General features: G+C 34.5%; 1 protein-coding gene and 2 pseudogenes across 1 annotated transcript in view; 1 reads left to right on the forward strand and 2 right to left on the reverse strand.

Moving 5' to 3' along the window:
• The window catches only part of SEC63 (SEC63 homolog, protein translocation regulator), an 88,199-nt gene that overhangs the window by 26,839 nt on the left and 40,646 nt on the right, over nt 1–20,714 (forward strand). Inside the window, exons 4-5 of the mRNA XM_023530957.1 lie at nt 15,697–15,851; nt 20,544–20,658. Of these exons, the coding sequence (XP_023386725.1) occupies nt 15,697–15,851; nt 20,544–20,658 (270 nt within the window). The remainder of the gene's footprint in view (nt 1–15,696; nt 15,852–20,543; nt 20,659–20,714) is intronic.
• LOC111740117 lies at nt 1,451–1,571 on the reverse strand (annotated as a pseudogene).
• Nucleotides 3,683–3,801, reverse strand: LOC111740165 (annotated as a pseudogene).

Consider the following 20,714-nt stretch of genomic DNA (forward strand, 5'->3'; position numbering starts at 1 on the left):
CGATGCTCTTCTTCCCACACCCCCGTTTCCCTGTTGCAGCTGTCGTTACAGATGTTTTGGGTACCGTCTGAGCCGGGTGGCATGTTTAGGATTCCAGGGGAGCTCAGCAGCCGCTTCTCCTTCCTGTCCCTTTCCCTATTGCTTTTTCATTTCTTAACTCACTGTGCTGGATGGAAGCAATGCTGTTATTCCCTTTAGCAAAAATAGGCTTTTCTGTATTTCCTTTCCTTGGCGTTTCCTGTTTTTGACAGAAAGTGCAAGTATGAAGGGTTAATTTAAGTCTTGTAGGTAGTTGTGAGATAGTTGGTTCATTTGCTTTTAGTTCGAAATTTTTTCATATTAAATAACATTGGATTAGAACACAGAATAATAAAGATTCTTGTCACGGCATTTTATGTTTGGGTTATGCTTGGATTCCATTTGTTGCACTCTACTAGGACACATGGCAGGTGATAATTATAAAGCTGTTGGAACTGCAAGGCCCTAATTGGTTATTTATGGAAACAATAACGGTAACTAGTAGATTTTGAGTATTAACAATATATAGGGAAAACTTTCTATTTCACAAAAGCTATGCTAACTTGATTAAATATCTTCCCTCAGGTTGGGTGTGGTGGAGGTCTAGTTTGTCCAGGTTATATATACTACTGTACTTTAGGGAACTTGTTAACACCGAAGCATTGAATTAGCTCAGAATTTATGCTTTAAAACTGATTCATTGCTTTGTAAAATTCTTGAGTTACATAATGGATCTAAATTAAATTGAATGTAGGATAAATAATAACAAAGGCTTCCATCTTTTTGCACATATAACAATAATTAAAATATCTATTAGGTGCAAAAATCTGCCGAAAGGTACCAGTTTTCTCATTCATTGTATAGTTTATGAAAATTGGATTTTGGTCTGTTTGCCTTCTTTTCCTAAGTTTATTTAGATTGTCCGGGTTCTTTGGACAGTGGTTTTGTATAAGTGATGAAGTCAGTACAGTAGTGGTTTCCCCTATCTATAAAACCTAGGTGATTCTAGTAATTTTATTTCAAGTTAAAAGAGTGCACTTTTCAGTACAATAGTTTCTTTTCACTTATCACCCGTTTGTGTATGCAGTTGGTTGTGTGGAAGGCAAAAGGGTATTGAGAGAGTAGGTAGATTTGGTTAGATATGTTGAAAAAAGATGCCTTGGTTTCAGACATTAGTCATTTTAATATATACTGGATTTTTGAAATTTGAAAGTCATATTTTCATGGTGAGTTTTGTATTCTAAAATTTGCCTGATAACTTAAAGGCAAGTCATACTTGAGCCCCTTAAACATATAGTTTGGTCTTTGGAAAAGTGATAGGGAGTTAATATTGACTGTAAGTCATGGGCTTTAAATGTTATTTTATTTAATCCTCTTAAAAATACAATTAAGTCGATACTATGATTATCACCTTCATTTTTTTTTTTTTTTAAGCCTATATAGTACCTGGTCTTCCTAGGTGGTCTCCCATCCAGGTACTAACCAGGCCCGACTGTGCTTAGCTTCCAAGATAAGACGGGATCAGGTGTGTTCAGGGTGGCATGGCCGTAGGTCACCTTCATTCTTACATGAAGAAGCTGGAATTTAGAGAGCTTAAGTAACTTTCTTGTGTGATGGAGCTAGGTCTGCTTAGCTTCCAAGCCTTCTCTGTTGTTTTCATATTGCTAGTTAGGTGTTGATCTGCCTCTTCTTCACATCTGGCTTTCTGCTTCAGACTTGCTTTAGTCAGTAAATGTGCACATGTTGATGTATTTGTTTGGTCTTGCACTGTAAAAATTAAGGTGGATACTTAAATGCTATTCTAATTATCATGAAAATTGGTGGACACCACTTGGGGTGTGTGTGTGTGTGTGTGTATCTACCATAATAACTTGAATTCTTTAAAACTACAGTGACATTAAAAGGATGTTTTTGTCATAGTGACGTTTTTCCCTAAAGTCCAGATGCACTCTCTTGAATATCAAAGAGAAATCTTGAATTGTAGGTTCACCCAAAGCTCTGGGAAAAAAGTTTTTTAGATGTTTACAGCAAAATAATTTGGTGACTTGAACTGACCAGAAGCTACTTGGAATCTTTATTCATCTCACTTAGAAAATAGGCATATTTTGCTGTTGTATTAATTTGTTTATTGGAGCTGTTTTAGACCCTCGAGGGCTTGTTAGGATAGAAACACTGTACTGTTTCTAAAATCTGAGAAATTCTGAAGTATATCTGTCCTCAAGAATTTTGAATAAAGGATGTGGACCTGTAATCATTTTTTGAATAATACAATAGGATATTTTAATATTTGATTTTAAAGCTTATTTAATTTTTCTGTGAAACTATTAGTAGCCAAATTCAAAAATGTAGGCATACAAGTTTGCATTTTGGAATTCTTATAACAGTCTTGACTTTTCCTTTGTATGAAAGCATGAAAAGATTTTCTTTGCCAGCAATTATACAATCTTAAAGTTCAGTTCATATAATCTTTGTTTAGTTTTTTAAAATGACATGTTTGGGGCTTTCAGTTTCAGTTGACAGTTTTACTGTAGGTCTTTTGGAATTATTGGGCTCTCAGAAAATATGGCACCATTTCACAGATTTTAAAATCTAGGGTTTGAAAAATAGAAATAGTTTGATCATTGACATATATGACATGTTAATTGATATTACTCTGTTATCCAAAACATTATCAGAGGAATCCTTTTTTCTTGTTATTTGCCTAATCTACTGGCTAAGTGGGCTTATAATTTATACCCCTTTTAGTAGTTGAAGGGTCCTATATAACTTACTCTCTTGGTGGTTTGCAAATTGGCTGAATAAGATGACTGAATACTTTTTCAGACCATTACGGACAAAAGCTCTATGTGAAGTAATAATGTGGAGGGTTTAGATGGCCCTGGCTACACATTACAATCACTTGGGGAGCTTTTAAAAATGCTGTGCCCATCCCCAGATATTCTAATTTAATTGGTCTGGAGTGGGTGCTTCGTATTGGTTTTTTGAAAGGTCCATATGTGATTGTAAATCGTAGCTAGGTTTGAGAAGTGCTGCTGAGAGGAGGACTTCCTTAGTAGGGGTCTTTTGCTGGAAGGTTGGTATATTTCTTGTGATATATGCTCTTGGCTCAAAAAACAAAACAAAACCCCCCCCCAAACCTGCTAATGTTTTAACCTTTTTGTTTTACAAAGCTAAGAAGTACTTACCGTAGAATAATGCTGTAAAGTTCTTGTAGCTGAAGCCATATACTTTGTTAAAAAACGTAAATAGTACAGGCTTACAGTGATATGTGACAAGAGAAAATAACTGCTTGCAGTTATTAGAATTTCAAATAATAGAGCATGCTTTTTTTCTTTTCATGGGTTAAGGATTATAAATCCTTTGAATTGAGGTAAAATATATCGTTACTTTTTTTTTTCAAGTTTTCTGTTTTTTGACTCCTTGACCTTACTTTTTTTGGTATCCTATGTAATTTTTTTAAATTTTATTATTTTAAATTTATTTTTCAATTATAGTTGACATACAATATTATATCAGTTTCAGGTATATAATGTAGTGATTAGATATTTATATACCTTTTAATTTTTTTTTTCTTTAGGCGAGGCAACCCCTTTCCCCCTTGTGAGTTGACCTCATAGATTGCAAGGACCTTGTCAGCTTACAATCCCTTATTTTTTATTTTTTACGCCTATAGCACCTGGTCTTCCTTTGTGGTCTCCCATCCAAGTACTAACCAGGCCCGACCCTGCTTAGCTTCCGAGATTGGACTGGATTGGGCTTGTTCAGGGTTGCATGGCCATAGACTAGATATTTATATACCTTATGAAGTGGATCACCCCATCAGGCACCATAATAGTTATTACAGTATTATTGACTGTATTTCTTATGCTGTACTTTACATTCCTGTGACTATTTTTAACTGGCAATTTGTACTTTTTAATCCCTTTTCACCTTTTTTGCCTAACTCCCTCCCATCTGGCAACCACCAGTTTGTTCTCTGTATCTGAGTTTGTTTCTGTTTTGTTTGTTGGTTTATTTTTTTCAGATTCTTTGTATAAGTGAAATCATCTAGTATTTATCTTTCTCTTGCTTATTTTGCTTAGCATAATACCCTCTACTAGATCTATCCGTGTTGTCACAAATGGCAAGATTTCATTCTTTTTTATGGCTGAGTAATATTCCATCGTATATATGTACCACATCTTCTTTATCTATTTGTCTTTCGATGGACACTTAGGTTGCTTCCATATCTTAGCTATTATAAATAATGCTGCAGTGAACATAAGGATGCTTATATCTTTTTGAATTAGTGTTTTGAATATTTTTCGGATAAATACCCAGAAATAGAATTGCTGGGTCATATGGTAGTTCTGTTTTTAATTTTTGGTGAACTTTCATACTGTAGTGGCTGCACCAATTTACAATCCGTAGTGGCTGCACCAATTTACAGTCCCATCCACAGTGCACAAGGGTTCTCTTTTTTCTACATCTTCACCAACACTTGAGTTATTGATAATAGCTCTTCTGACAGTTGTGAGGTGATAGTGTTATCTCATTGTGGTTTTGACTTACATTTCCCTAATGATTAGTGATGTTGAGCATCTTTTCATGTGTCTGTTGGCCCTTTGTGTGTAGTCTTTGGAGAAATACCTATGCATGTCTTCTGCCCATTTTTTAATCGTGTTGTTTTTGACCTTAATTTTTCAAAACTTATTGACCTTATTCCTTGATCTTACTTTTTCAAAACTGGTTTTGAAACTTGCCATTTCCCTGGTTTTGAAATCTGCCGCTTACTCTCTGTGTGATCTTAGGCAACTTCTTTGTGTTTTAGTTTATTCATCTGTAAAATAGGGACAGTAGTTAACTGTTTCATAGAATTAAAGTGAGGTTTAAACACATGCATATATGTAAAGTGGTTGTTACATGTTTTGCTAGTACATGGTCTTTTTTGTACAATTTGATTTGGAATTTAAGTAATCAGATTTTTTTTTTGAAAGGATTAATGAAACTTTTTAAAAGTTACATTTTTTTATTCTTTGCTTGCTCCCTCTCAAATGGTATAGAAGTGATTCAGCTTTCTGATTTGGGAATGTGGATAGGAGTCTACTTTTAGTGCTCAGTAGTTTAGTAAGAAAACTGTGAACTTGAAAATTTAGAAGTTTTGGTTTTAAGTTCCAGCCTAGTCCCTATTTAGTTATTTCTAAACTCTCAGCCTCATTTTCTAGGGGTAATAATAATAACCTTCCTTACCTACCCAAGAAGTAATTTCAAGAAGCAAAGAAATAAATACATATGAACATGCTTGCAACACTAAACACACTGTAGAAATTGCTTCATTTAGCAAATATTTATAGAGCATTATCTTGGTGCTAGATGCTACTTCTAGGTGATGGATCAAATTTTTAATTGCCTTTAACTTTTTTCTTAAGTTGCATATACCCAGTGCAGAAAAGCATAAAGGAACAGAACAAAAATTGCTTATAATTTCATCACCCAAGGGTAATTAGTTAACATTTTGGTGTATGCAATCCTTTTCTTTTTCCTCTGTGGAGGGACTTTAGACATTGTCCCTCCTCTTGTGGGAGAAGGCTCCATATCCCCCTTCAGTCTGCAAGGGATAATTATGACCCTCCTCAGCTCTGCTACTGTTCATTGAATGTTTACTAGCCTCAAGGTGGGTAGTACTCAATGCACTCACAGTAGCACTTGGAGCTAGACTCATGGATTATCCCAGGTTTATTAATGAAAAAAATGGAGCCCTAGAGGAGGTAACCAACTTGCCTGAAGCCATACAGCTACTAGGCAGAAGATTGGGTGTTTGACCTACATCTGTCTTATGCCAGAGCTTCTCTTGTTAGCTACTACTCAGTACTGCCTCCTGTAATTAACATGTTATAATAAGTATTAAAACGGCAAATGGAAAGTGCTGCGGGAACGCAGAGGAAGGAGTGAATAATTCTATTTTGGGATTTGGGTGTTTCATGCCTAGGAGGTAATTTGTGATAGGTCTTAAAAGGTAAGTGGGAGAAAAGCATTCTAGATGTAGGGAAAAGCATATGCGAAAGTTCGATGTTTGGTAAATGGTAAACATTTAATGTGATTGTCACTTAGGAGCAAATCAGCCATTTTAGGAAGTGTATACTTTATCCTGTAAGTTATTGGGTAAACAATGGAGGTTTTTAAGTAGGGTAACAACATGGTCAGTTTTGCTTTTGTAGAGCATTGTGTGAAGAATGATTTGGTGGAAGGGGGCTGGAAGGTGGTGGTGGCTGAGTGGGGAAATAGATGGATGAGTCCGTTTCAGAGACTTATTAGTTCATTGATGTTAGGACATAGGGGAATGGCCAGATTAGAAAGAATTCTAGGATAGCTGGGCTATTTATGGAATATAATACCATGGAGGGAATGAGAGAGTGGAGGGCAGATTTTGAATTTTCACTCACCTCTGCCTTTACTTCTCTTTCTCTTAAAAGCTGTTTGGTGATTGGACCAATAATAACCTATTAACATTTATCAGTTTTGAGAATTCAGTACAGGGAAAAGATAGGGATGAACATTTTTATTTAAAATGAAATGTTGGTCTTATCTATCGATTTAATTTGTGTAGGTGATTTCTGATTTAGAGTAGAGTTGATTATCTCAATCTCTTGTTAAGTGGATTTTTTTGAGTGTTTTTTTTTTTTTTTTTTAACAAAAAACTGGCTAGGATCAGCTCTGTTCAAAGGAGTATGTTTTATGAATGTGCATATTCAAGTTAGGGCATATAGTCTTCTTAAGACTTTAGATCTTGAAGGAGTGTTAGAAATCTGAGAAGTTTGAGTCATTTTAAAATAAAGTCATTCTTTCTGTGATATTCTCTGACAGAAAGGGGTATCAGACATGTAGCATAGACACACTTAGGTCATACACTTCACAGTAGAGGAAACTAGCTGGGAACTTGGCAGTATGAGTTATAGTACAACATTTAGACTTTATAGATGTGACAAACATTGGATTAGTAAGTGTGTTATGTAAAATTCTTTTTATTGAAATATCATATTGCATACTTGTTTGTTCTTGGAGAACCGGAAAAACAAAGATAGACTTTTTTTTTTTCATTTTCTCAGGTGTTTGTTCCCTTAATCATACTTTATATTCATACATAAAGAAGGTCCAAGTACTTTTCTTTAAAAAATGTTTCCTATTGCCAGACTTTATTGATAAGAAATGTTCTTGAGCCTCCATAAAAACCCAAGAGGATGGGTTCAGAGAGCTTCGGAGGTGGAACACATTTATGTGCCCGAGGAGTAGTGCACCCCAGTTTCACAGGGACAGAGCTCCTATACTTGGGACCCTTCTGGACCATGCTCTGTGTACTTCCAAATATGGCTGTTTATCTGTATCCTTCATAATATCCTTTATAATAAACTGGTACATGTAAATAAATTTTAAAAAGTTTCTTACCATTTCACTATCACATTGTTTCTTTGAAAAGTGGTGGTGTTCCTTCTCTTAAAAAGATATTCTTTACTTTTTGGAATTACATTTGTGTCAGCATGGATGGAGGAATTTTTCTCATAGATTCCAGATATTTTTGGCTTTAGATTTTTGCCTGTTTAGTTAAATCTAGTAGTTACTGATTAAGCATTTTATTGTTTGCCTGGACTAGGAGCAGGAAAGGTTACAAAGATGAATACAGTATATATAGTCCTGTTTCGATAGAGTTTGTAACCTGGGTGGAGTGGAAGGATTATGATTAGACAAATACATGAATTATTATATTCAGAGCACAACAGAATAGATCTTTTTTTTTTTTTTTTTGTTTAAGAAATGAGCTATGAAAATGTTAAAAATTTTAAACCTAGCAATTCCACTTCGGGACTCTTCTAAGGGTACAATCCTTTTATAATAAATTGGATGTTTGCTTTTCATTTGGACCTTGATACTTCTATAGCAAATTTAGCTAAAACAAACAAAAAAAACCTGGTTTCCCATTTTTTCCCCCTGAAAGGTATGTGCTGTATTGCCCTGTCCCACACTCTTCAGTACTGAAGTCCTTGCAGCAGTTTTATTTGTAGCACTTTTTTTTTGGTAAACTTCTCTTTCACCATACTTTTTATTAGAGGTATCATCTACTCAGTTGTTTGTAGCTACCCCTTGTTCTTAAATTTTTTGACTTGGATTTTTTACATATTACATTTTCTGCTTTGGAGATATAGTTAGGATAGGTATGATTAAGTTAATGAGAACAGGGAAACTGTATTTTAGGCAATCTAGTTATTTTATTAGGGGAAGGCAATTAAAATAAAGATGAATCACACAGGCCTATGATTTTAAACCTGGGCATAAGTCCCATCTCTTTTAGTGGTTATTTGATATTCCTTTGATACCATCTGTAACTTTGGGAAAGTTACTTAACCTCTCTGACCCTTGGTTTTTTAAATATAATCATACATACATACATACATACATACATACCCCCACGGTGGTGGTAAGGATGTCTAAATGAGATAATTCATACATTCAACAAATTTATTAAGTATATACTACTTTCCAGGCATTGTGTTAGGCAGTGGAAGATGGGGGTGAATAATATAGGCAAGATCCCTGTTCTCATCCTAGTGTGAGGGAGATGATTGATGTACTACTACATATGAACAAATATCAGACAGTGATAACACTATACAGAGAAGTAGAGTATTCAGAGAAATCTTCCTGAGAACATTTCTTCAAGGAACAAAAGAGTCAGCCATACAAAGATCTGAATTGAGTGGGAAAAGCCTGTCTCAGGCAGGAGGAATAGTTGTGTACAAAAGCTTTTAAAGCAAGAAGGAGTTGGGCATATTCCAGGAAAAGAGAAGACCAAAGTGGCAGGAGTATGGCAGGTGAGAATAATCTCATAAAGTCAGAGAGCTGGGATGCAGATCCTGTCTGTAAGCCAGGGTAAGAGTAAGAAGCTTGGATTTTATTTTAGGTGCAGTAGGAAACTATTGAAGGTTTTTAAGCAGAGAAGTGACAAGATCTGACTTACTGTTCTATTTCTTAATGAGATGAAAAAGTTTTTTGGCCAGCTTGACTATATATCCTTTTAAGAATGAAGTCATACCTACTTAAAATGTTTAATTTATAAATTTTAGTTACATATTTAAAATCACATACTGTAAAATACAGTACTTTAAAATATAGTTTTATCCTCTTACATGTCAGGAAACAGTTATTTTCAAATTCTTCATGTATTCAGTCTCAGTGTTTTTGTGATTACCAGAGCTATTTTTCACTCATCTAACAGTTCGTCAAAATATATACATTAAGTTTGCATTTGTTTGGGATGTAGCACTTTTGGGTTATGAATATGATACCACCACTGGAAATTTTATTCTAAGCCATAGTGTGGCATTATATAACATTAGGTATTTTGATCATGCTGTAGGTATATATTTTTAATCTCCATGATGTAGCCACTTGCTGTATTTTTAAAATGGTCTTTACAGAGGTTGCTTACAGTGACAGCTAACACTTGTAATTGTGAGATATATCTCCTGGGATAATTATGAAATATCATATTTTTTTAATTTTTGCCTTCAGATGACCTCTAAGTATGCTAAACTACTATTAATTGAGATTGTTTTGGGTTGTCTTTCCCAAGCTTTTGTTGTTGTTGCTTGGTTTTCTTTTCGTCTTTTAAAATAATCAAGCTCCCCACTCCCTCCCCTTCCAGGTGTTCATGAGTGCCCAAATATAGGGATTCTTTTTCTTGAAGGATACTTTTCGGGAAAAAGGTAACTGTTGCCATATCACCTCTGTTTATTCTTTTAACCTTTCCTTTCTTCTCCCTGTGTCCCTGATCTGCAGGCCATATCATTGAACTTGCTTTCAGTGACCCCTGTATATAGTGGGGTGTGTTTGTGTGTGAGTTTAATATTGTCTTCAGTGGGGAGGTGCTTCTGGCATCTAGTAGATTGGGACTGTAGTGCTGCCAAACATCCTCTAATGCACAGGGCAGCTGCCCTCCACAGCAAAGAATTATCTACTTTATAATGTCAGTAATGCTGAGGCTGCAAAACTCTGTTCTGTAGTACGTGTTTCAATACTACAAGGGAAAAGAAAATTGAGGTAGTTGATGAGCATATGATATAGTTATATGCTGCTGTCCAATTAAGTACCAGTTTAGGAAGACTGAATAGTTCTTAATCTATTTGAACCACTTGATTTGTATTAGTTTGCAATTATATAATCTTCAGGCAGTCCTGAAGATTATGAACTTTGGTGGTTCTGCTCTTTTCCTAAAGTTTTCCGTTGCCTTCTGGGTTCCCTTCTCCATTGCCAGAGTAGGCATAGGGGTAGGTGGTAAATGAACCCAAGTTTCTGAAATCCTCCAATTTAGTTAATTTGTGATTGTGATAATTGGGCAGTGGCGATGGTGAATGGTGTTTAGTCAAGCCTCTGTCCCAAATTCAAATGGTTTTGAACTGGCCTTGACAATGATACATCATGGCTAACTATTCAGAATGAAGTTAAGAGCAAAACAGAAGCTTTATTTTCCCTTAGTCTGTTTCGAAATTAAGATGACTTAGGTGAGCTATAGTTTTGGTGGTCTAGAGCAGGGAGTCCTAATTTTTCATTTCCAAGTCATTCTCATGCCTCTCCTATTTTGAAGCATTCAGGGAACCAGACTGTGCTATTATAGTAAAATGTGTTTTCTTATCTTTTTAAATTAATAAAAGAACAAAATTGTCCCAACAATGAGTGAGCCAGTATCATCATGACTAGCTGCAGAGAGACTTTGGGTAGCTAGAAAACTGATGCATTATGTCTTTTAGACTTTCTGGAATATTGAATATAACCTTTTGATTCTTGGTGCTATTTTCTTGGACTCTTTAGGAATTTAGGGATAGTTTTAGGAGTTTGAATTTTATAAAGAGAAGTGTGGTACATCTTTTTCTTTTAAATGTTATCTGTGTATCATTTAGCTTTATTAATTTTAATAATCTATATTAAAAGGTATGTCCTAAAATTTATTTCTCAATGATTTTTATAATTTTCAAAATATCAAAATGTATAGATATATTTATTTGAACTGAAAAAACGAAGTCATACTTTTTTGACCAAATTTGATTAGCCTAATTGATTTAACAACAAGGACTACCTTTGCCAATTAGGTTACACAGCATATATTTTCTATAAACTGAATGACTCAAGGTAATCTGCAACTTTAAGTTTTGGCAAGATACACTTAAAGTAGAAGATAAAGCTATTTTATCTAACACTGCCGTATTGGCAAAGTGTGCTTTTTTTTTTTTTTAAGAAATTTTAGTATTTAGAGTTTTAACTCTTTTGAACACATGGGATATTTACAAGTTGCTTATAAGTTGCACAACAGATAGATATCTTACTCTTATTTTAGTAATTTATCAATTTGTAATATTTATGTTGCCTTGATAACACTAAAAAATGTAACATCAGAAATTTTAAACTACATTATGATAAACTTAGTGATGTTCTTTGGTGATACATGCCAAAGCATTTAAGGTGAAATATCTTACTCTAAAATAATTCGGATAAAAAGGAGGGAGAGAAAAAGGAGCTAGAGATAAAGCCAGGAGTTGTAAAATGTTAACACTTGGTGAATATCATTTTTTGATATTCTTTCAATTTTGCTGCAGGCTTGAAGAGTTTCAAAATAAAAAGCTGGGAAAAACTTAAGTCGCAGGGATTAAACAGTTGATTTTAAGAAGTATGTGTTAGTATTATAAGAAATTACCAGGATAAAAATACATAAAATTATGTGGGAGAAGTAGAAGGGTTTTTCATGAATTTTTGTAAATGGATGATGCTGGGTATGAAATAACCATGGTTTTTAGATTTCGTTGGTGCATTTAAAAGCAGTGGAACTATTTTATTATAAAATGTCAACTTTGTTAGAAATAGCATTTTTTTCCAACTCTTCAAACTTATGATGAAAAATTTTAGATGCCAAATTAGAAATCCACAAGAAGGTACCTGATTTTTAAAAATTCTTTTTGTAGTAAGCAGGTACACAGGTTTGAAAGTCGCAGTTCTAGCTTACATTCTTTCAGCTCTTTGGGTCCCAGGAATACTACAAGTTCACTCAGTTATATTACAAACTGGCAGTTCATCCTGTCATGGACAGATGGATGTGACTGTTTTAGCAGAGGCACTGTATAGCTTATGAAGCAAAACCATGATAACCTCTCTCTAAATCTGGACTACTCCCACAGACATATAAACTTTATGTTCAGCTGCTAAGAGTAATCATAATATGTTGGTTTTTAAAACCACAGACTTCTTTTATGACCTTGTAATTTCCCTTTTTTTATAATTTAATTTCTTTAAAAACTATATAAGTTAATGATATTACTAACATAATTTTTACTGGCTATGAAACTAGTAATTCTATAAACTAGAAGTTTATAAATGAACTTTTTATTATTCTAAGTATCTTGTAAAAAATTGTCTGGAAAGATGTGTATACTTTGACTTGAGGTCATTCATATAGAGATTTGGAATGTGTACTGTGACTATTTAGTTGTACTGGAAAACTAAATGCCCCTGTGTTATAGCGTAAACTGTACCCTGTAGTACTAATTGACTGACTTAACTATTCTTCTAAAAGGTTAAGATTTGATTTTTGCATTGGAAGAGTGAGGCATACAAGCTGCACGTAGGCACTGTGCAAGAATGTTGAGGCTGAAAACCATGTGTACTTTCTTTTGGCCAAGGACATTGAGATAATTTCATTCCTTTGAATAGATCAAGCTGTCTGGCTAGTAAAGAGACTTCAGTGTTATAACCTCATCAAATGTTTCCCTCTTTTTGTAGCTGAAAGTGGAAGACTGCAGAGGCTTAATTTATTGAAATACAGATTTAGAAGTCGCCAGTGGTATTTTCAAAAGTGTCCATAATATAACCATAAAAATCAGAAAATTAACATTACTACTGTTCTCATTTTCATCCCCCATTCAAGTTTTGTCACTTGTCTCAGTCATGTCCTTTACAGTAAAAGATCTCATTTAGAATCACATCACATTTGGTTGACATGTTTCTTTAGTTAATTAAGTTTGGAACAGTTCTTCAATTTTTTTCTTGATTTCAAAGATTACATGCCAATTATTTTGTAGAATGACCTGGATTGTTTGGTGTTTTCTCATGATTACATTCAGGTTATGTATCTTAGGCAGGAATTTCACAAAACTAATTCTATGTTCTTCTCACTATATTCTGTTATTGGGTAATTGCATTTTGTCCCATTGCTGGTGATGTTCACTGATAACCTAATGTGGTAAATGCATAAGTTTTCTGTATTAGTTTCCTATTGCCGTTGTAACAGATTACCACAACTTTAGTGGCTTATTACAACACAAACTTTTTATTTTATAGTTTTGGGTGCCAGAAGTCCAAAATTTGTTTCACTGGTCTAGTCATGCTGTTGGCAGGGTTGGTTCTTTCTGGAGGGTCTAAAGTCGAATCTATTTCCTTGCTTTATCCAGATTCTAGAGATAGCTTGTATTCCTTGGCTTGTGGCCCCCCTCCATCTTCGGAGGATATCTCTCCAGCCTCTACTTCCATTGTCACATCACCTTCTCTGTCTTTGACTCTCCCCATCTCCTTCTTATAAGGACCCTTGTGATTATATTGGGCCTACCAGATAATCTAGGATAACCTCCTTATCTCAAGACCTTTAATTTAGTCACATTGGTAAAGTCTGTTTTTCCATGTAAGTTAATATATTCACTGGTTCTGGGTATTCAGATATGGACATCTTGGTGTGTGTGTGGGGGTGGGGAGGGGGCAGTTAACTTATCCTTCCATTCTTCTCCACTATAAAATCATTCTTTTTCCTGTTGTAATATTTTTGTGGGAAGATGACTTGGATCCCTGGTTCTTGTTAGTGGAGAATGGTATTTAGAAGCCAAGATCTAGGTGCTAGGTGTGTTCAATCCTCTTAATATCCCTGTTTCTAGAGCTAGGAAGTATGTATGTATGTGTATAGATCTACATCTGTATTTCTATATTAGTTCATACTGATGTCTTAAATTCCAGTCCAACACCACAGGGTTCACTTTTGTTTTCTACTTTTCAGAGAAGGGTTATAAAGTTGTGGTAACAGATTACAGATTACCACATGTATATATATATATATATACACACACACACACACACACACACACACACACACACACACACACACATACATATATATATATATACGTATGTATATATACGTATATGTGTGTGTATATTATATATATATATATATACACATACATATAAATACATATATATATAAAACCCTTCTCTGATAGTGAAAAACTGATTCTAGTTATTTTTAATATATTAACTTATTTGATCAGTCCCACTATATATTAACCTCTTCTGGCACCACCCCCTTTCCTGCTTGGATTCTTTATCACACCTGGTTCTTGTACCTCCTGTCACATAGCTTTCCCATATGGATGCTTTCCTCAAAGCATGGTGGTGACAGGGTAGTTGGACTTCTTACATGATGGCTTTGGATCATTCTGTTATATGCAAAGTTCTTTTACTTGCCTGACTTCTCATTTCAGGACTGTTGTTTTGTAGTTTTTTAATATCATGAAAAAAATTACATTTAGTATTAGCCAGCTGGACTCAGTTTAGATGATCTCAGTTTTGTTGTCAACATCCAAAGCATTTATACCTACTTTGTCAGGAACCATTTAAACATATATCTTTTTCTCTCTATCAAGCCTCGGCAGGAGTTGTCGTTGGCCATGTCATTGCCATCGAGCTTCTCCACAGTCTATTTGATATGGTGCTTGTTGGCCTTGACATTTACAGTGAACACAAGCATGCTTTTGTCTTATATTTTCTTCATGGCTGATTTCAGTGCCAACAGGGAAACTGATGTTTAGTATAATGGTCAAGCTTGTGGCACTTTTGAGGATATTTGAGCTGCCTTTGGAGTGTCTTGGGCCACCAGAAGGTGGACAACATACAGATCTTTTTGTGTGTGTGCATGTGGATGCCTTTTAGCACTGCCTTCTTGACCTTTCAAGTCTTTGTTTTGGCTTTGGGAGGGCCAGGGGCTTTCTTTGCTTTCTGTGCGCCATCTTTGTGAAAAGATTTTATTTTAAAACAATTTTTTTTTAAGTTGGGAGTTATTCAAACCAAGTGATTGTAGTTTTATTGTAGTTAAACAATATATGATATTGTGGTTTTGGTTTAATTACTTTTTAATTGAATTGCAAATTTTCCCTGGGAACTAAAATGATACTTTTTGTCATAACTTTTATATGAACCTATTTTAACTTCTTATGGGTTTGAGTAACATTTCTAATTTAACATAATTTTCATGTTTGAAGAATATAATTTCTGCTTAGCTTCCTTAATAAACCAAATGTTTCAACTATTTTATATTTTTTTGTCCTTTCTATAGCAGAAGGGAAAGGAAGAGAGAATTTCTCAGAAATTACTGAATATGTGACTAAATATTTTGGATTCAAGTCGGTTTTTACATTTTTCAATTAGAAGTTATTTAAGTTTCACATGAAAAATAGTTCCTTGGTAGTTGAATAAAATTTTCCAGATCGTTTGTTCTAAGTGGCAGTAAATTTGACCTATCTTGTGAATTTTTCTTAAAGGTTATTTAAGTAGGCAGTACTTTCCTGTTCCATTAAAATATTAGCATGCTAATGAAGGTTAGTATGATATTAACTCTAGTTTTGCCTTCTCTGTGGTAAATGCTTTAACTTATCACCTTATTTTTTTTTAACAGAGCAAATTCGATTAAAGAACATCAGAAAAGTATATGGAAGATGTATGTGGTATCGTTTACGGTTATTAAAACCCCAGCCAAATATTATTCCTACAATAAAGTAAGTAATTGGTTTTAATTCAAAAAAAAATACTTAGTGCTTACTTTTTGCTAGGTGTTGTCTAAAGTAGGGGTATAGTAATGGATAAAAGTCTGTGAAGAAATTGTGGCCTTAGTAGGAGTAAGATGTGAATAGTAAATTTGAGAGCTGTCTGAACAAAATGGTTTACAAGTTCAGAGGAGAGCGCCCTTCTGACTCAGAGGAGGAGGGGAGAAAGAAGTCAAATCTTAAAGACCTGTGCATCTTATATCAGGATATGAATTTTATCTTTAAGACTATGAGGGAATCTTTAAAAGATCATCAAAAGCAAGGAGGTAACATGATCAAGTGTGCACTTCATGGTGATAATTAAAGTTTATTGAGCTCATACTGTATGCCGGGTGCTGTGCTAGGGCTTTATATGTGATCTCACATATAAGTTAGTTTCATAACTTCAAGGTAGATGTTTTTCCTTTTTCTCAGATGAGGAAACTGAGTCTGTCGATGTAAGAAACGTCCAGACCTGCAGAAAATTTTTTAAAGAGTTTATTGAGCCAAACTGATGACATATGCCAAGGGAGCAAGATCTCAAATTCTCTGGAGAGTAGCAGTTTTGCAGTTTCTTTTGTGCATTTGAAATTAAGGAGGGTATGCAAAAAAGATTATATGGAGTTGGGAAAAAGCAAGGCAAGGATTGCAGTACAGGGTGGTTAACAAGATTATGTGCTCTCTTGAGGGCGGCTATGGTTTATTTCAAGTGTATTAATCTATATGCTTAATCTAGTGGCTTGTTTAAGGAAAAGATAACCTTTTAACTTAAAAGTTACAGGCCTGGGGAGTGACTCCCCACCATGACCTGTCCAGTTAGGAATTTATGATAAGATCACCTTGTAAGGCAACTTTCCACAGAACCCCTTTTTTCACCCACAAAGCTAAAAAATGAGTCAACTTGACCAAGCTTGTGCTGCTAGAAGTGGTGGAGTGGGGACCTAGTCACCCTTTATTTTGGCAGGTGCATCTGCTTAAACAGGCCCTTGTAGCATGTTTGATTACCGCAGGGCTATCTGATTTTGTGAGGCTGTGGGATATGCTGGTTTAGACTCTAGGCTTTTAGACCTTATTCCAAGTCAGTTTAGAGGTAATAGACGAAACAGGAAGTTAGAGTGCCATAGTTGGAGGACTGTATCTTTAAATTACCTGCATTTATTTATTATCCAGTAGATAGGAGGGAAAGACTTAACAGAGGAAATTAGTGAAAGTAGAACCAGTTATGTTTTAATCTTGGTTTTAATGATGATGATAGTTTTCAACATACCTGTGTGTGTAACTTCATTAGCTTTAAATAGTTTTTAAGCCTTGACTTTGCCTGGTTTAGTTCCTTTGTAGAGGGAAGGACATCTTGGCTTTGGAGTTCTTCAATGATAGGAAACTAAAAGGCAAAACTAACATTTACAAGAGGTTGATTTGCTATTGCTTCTCATTTTAAATTAAACCTTTATGAGACAGCAAGGCAAATATATTTGGCCTCCCAATCACTCTTTTGGGCTTTGGTCAACACTTTGTGGGTATTTGAACCTGTTTTCAAGGAAAAAATCCCCAACTCTGTGAAGGTCTCAGTGATTTATAAACTGATTTACTTAAAATATAAGTACAGATTAAAGTATATTTAAATAAGGAAGAGTTACTTAGATACTGGTAACAATTTGGATAAGGAAACCATAAAAGCCTTTTTGCTACTTAACGCTGAAGCATTCTTTCAAAATTAAGCAGTCATTGTATAATACTCTGATTTCTGAACATTACTTCCAAAACGACTTTTAATGTATGCTTTAAAAGAAAAAAAAAGGCTTCATAGGTTAATTAATTACTGAAACTATAGTGAAAATGCTTATCTTTTTAGAAGAACCAAATATGCTTTAAAAAAAAATTTGTTACAGAGCATGATAGAATTCATTATGTTTCCACCTTTGCTTTGGTTCTCTGGGAAGTTAGAGCAGTATTATTGGTTGTAGTTTTTATCAGCCTGGGGATTCTGTCATGAGCTTCTCCTCTCCATGGCTACACGTAAAGCATCTAATGAGGGGTGTAGCATATCCTAGGTGTTTTGTTTCCTTTCCTTCTACACATGTTTGCTTTTAAATCTTGTTTTAGTGGTTTTCAATTTTACCTCTTTGTTTTCTGACCTTTGTTAGCCTGTTGTAGAGTTTGCAAAAGAAAATGGAGAGTTATTAATTTGTGTAGGAATAAAATGTATTTTCATATGTTCTTTAGCATATATTAGCAAACTTTGGGTTTGAGTTAAAAATTACTATTTTGAATTATATTCGTTCATTCAGTAAGTAGTTACTGTGCACCTATATTGTATGTGTCAGGCATTATATTAAGTGCTAATATATAAGTAGACATGGTTCAACCAACAGTCTTGGGGGATTCTGGCAAGTAATGATAATAGAGTTTTAGATAGGGCTGCGAGAGGGATGCCGTGAAAGGGCAGAGGAAGGACTCTTAAGTCTGGCTCTAGGCTTCTCAGAGAAGGCTTCCCTGAGTAAGGGAGGGAGGTACAAGCTGAAATTTGGGTAAACAGTTACTATAATAGCCAATAGCTAACATGAATTGTTTACGATCTGTGAGGCACTTTCTAGGTGTTTTACATACCTAATTTCATTTATTCTCAAACTTACCTTAAACGTTGGAAATTGAGTTGTAAAAGACTAAGCAACCTGGCAAGATCTCTCAGTTAATAAGTGGTGAAGCTGAGATTTGACCTCACGAAGTTTTTGTTCTAGAGCCTATATTCCTAACTACCTCTCCTTAGATAGACAGGTAAAACTGGGAGTATTCCAGGTAGGGCTTCCCTCCTTTTTCAGCATGTAGGTACTGTGGAAAGCAGCTTACAGTGTTAGGCCCTTAGTAAGGTTTAGAACATTATTTTGGCCAGATGGAAAGAAATTTGTGTGTGAGTGCTGTTTAAGCTACTCTGGAGTTAGTCAAAACTGAATTAAGACCCACGTGCTCAAGGAGCTTGCAGCAAGTCAGGAAGAAAGTCATGGTTTGTGCTTGTTACTGTGACCACAGTCTCCCCATTGATCATCTTGATGAGGATTAAAGATTACTTCCTGGAGGGTGAATAATTTGAGTTGAGTCTTGAAGGATGAATAGTTTGCAGAGGCAGAGATGGGAAGTGGGAAATCTAGGTAGAAAGATCCTAGAGAGCAAAAGCGTAATGGTGGGAAAAGCTTAGGGAACTTAGGAAGATGGGGATATATTTTGTTTGAAAAATCAGGGTGATAAAGGTAAGCAAGTAGGTTGGAACTGGACCCTAGAGTCTTCATTCCAAATAAACATGTTTAAGCTAGATTCCTACCAGGAGAGCTTAAACACATGGAACATTTTCTTTCTGTCTTTGGAAATAGGTCACTTCAATTTGTTTGATTAGGCCTTCTCTGATTCATTTATGTCTTTGTTTAATAGTTCCTATTCAGTGTAACAAATTGTGATACAAAGGATATAAAAAACAAAAATTGTTCAATTTCATAACTTGAAAAATAGCCACTATTAAGATGATTTACCATCTATATTTTTATTTATAATAAACGTATTTACAAAAAATAAGGTTACATTATATACACTATAGCTTAAAAGTTGTTTTTCTTTTTTTAATTTAACAATACAAGGTATGTAATCTTCATAGCCAGAATTATTTTTAGTGGCTAGATAATATTTCACTGTACGGACACCAATTTATGTGTTTAGTACTCTTGTGGATGTGTGTGTGTGTATGTGTGTGGGCTTTGCTATTACTTACATCTTACCACTCTTTTACACTATATATTTCTAGTTTATTTTACACTATAAAATTCTAGTTTATTTCCTTCTAAGTTTCTTGAAGTGGAGTGGATGGCAGTTAAAAGGGTATGCACTTTCTTAGGGCTTTTGATACCTTATTGCCAAATATTCTTTCGGCATGTAGAGCGTATAAGAGTTCCTTTTTTTTAGCCTCTCCAACACTGGTGATGTCACTCTTTTAAATATTTTTACCAAACAGAACATATTGGAGAGAAGAAATTAGTTTTTTCCCCAGATTATGTATTCTTTTACATCTTTTTTTAACCCATTATGCACATCTTTCTATACTTCCATTGGCTAAAAATGTTACATTTTGTGGCTCTCTCTTGGTTTATTTAATTAGTTTCCTGTAAATTGTTTATTTAATTTGTTCCCTATAAATGGACATTTAGGTTGTTTCCAGAGTTTTACTATTGTAAATAAGGCTATTTATTCATCTTTGTTCAACTGACCCATTTTTAAAAAATATTTTATCTTACTAAAATTGTTATTGCAAGGTTAAGAGCAACTCTTTCTTACCTTATATGGTTTACTGAATACTTAGTATTAATATATTTTGATCAAATGTGATAGTCCAATAAGTTAATAAGTTGAATTAACTTCTGTACTTAAAATTCTGCAAATAGTAACAGAAAATATTATATGCGGGTATACTGTACAAGATTTTAGAGAATTCGAAGGTGAAAAAGACACTGTCCTTGCTGTAACAGGAGTTTAAAACCCAGTGATTGTAGAATTTGAGTCAATAGCATAGTAGTAGGAGACTACTTTAGATTGTTTTATGCCTTGATCTTGCCATAATGACTCTTAAAGGAAAAACCATAGAGATATATTTATTTATACTTCACTTATTTTTTTCCTAAACAGGAAAATAGTTCTGCTTGCAGGATGGGCATTGTTCTTATTCCTTGCATACAAAGTTTCCAAAACAGACCGAGAATATCAAGAATACAATCCTTATGAAGTATTAAATTTGGATCCCGTAAGTAGTATTTTTATATAATGCACATTAGTTTAATGATCTCATGAAAATGCTAT

This window comes from Pteropus vampyrus, unplaced genomic scaffold (assembly GCF_000151845.1).
Source record: "Pteropus vampyrus isolate Shadow unplaced genomic scaffold, Pvam_2.0 Scaffold58, whole genome shotgun sequence".
NCBI lineage: Eukaryota > Metazoa > Chordata > Mammalia > Chiroptera > Pteropodidae > Pteropus > Pteropus vampyrus.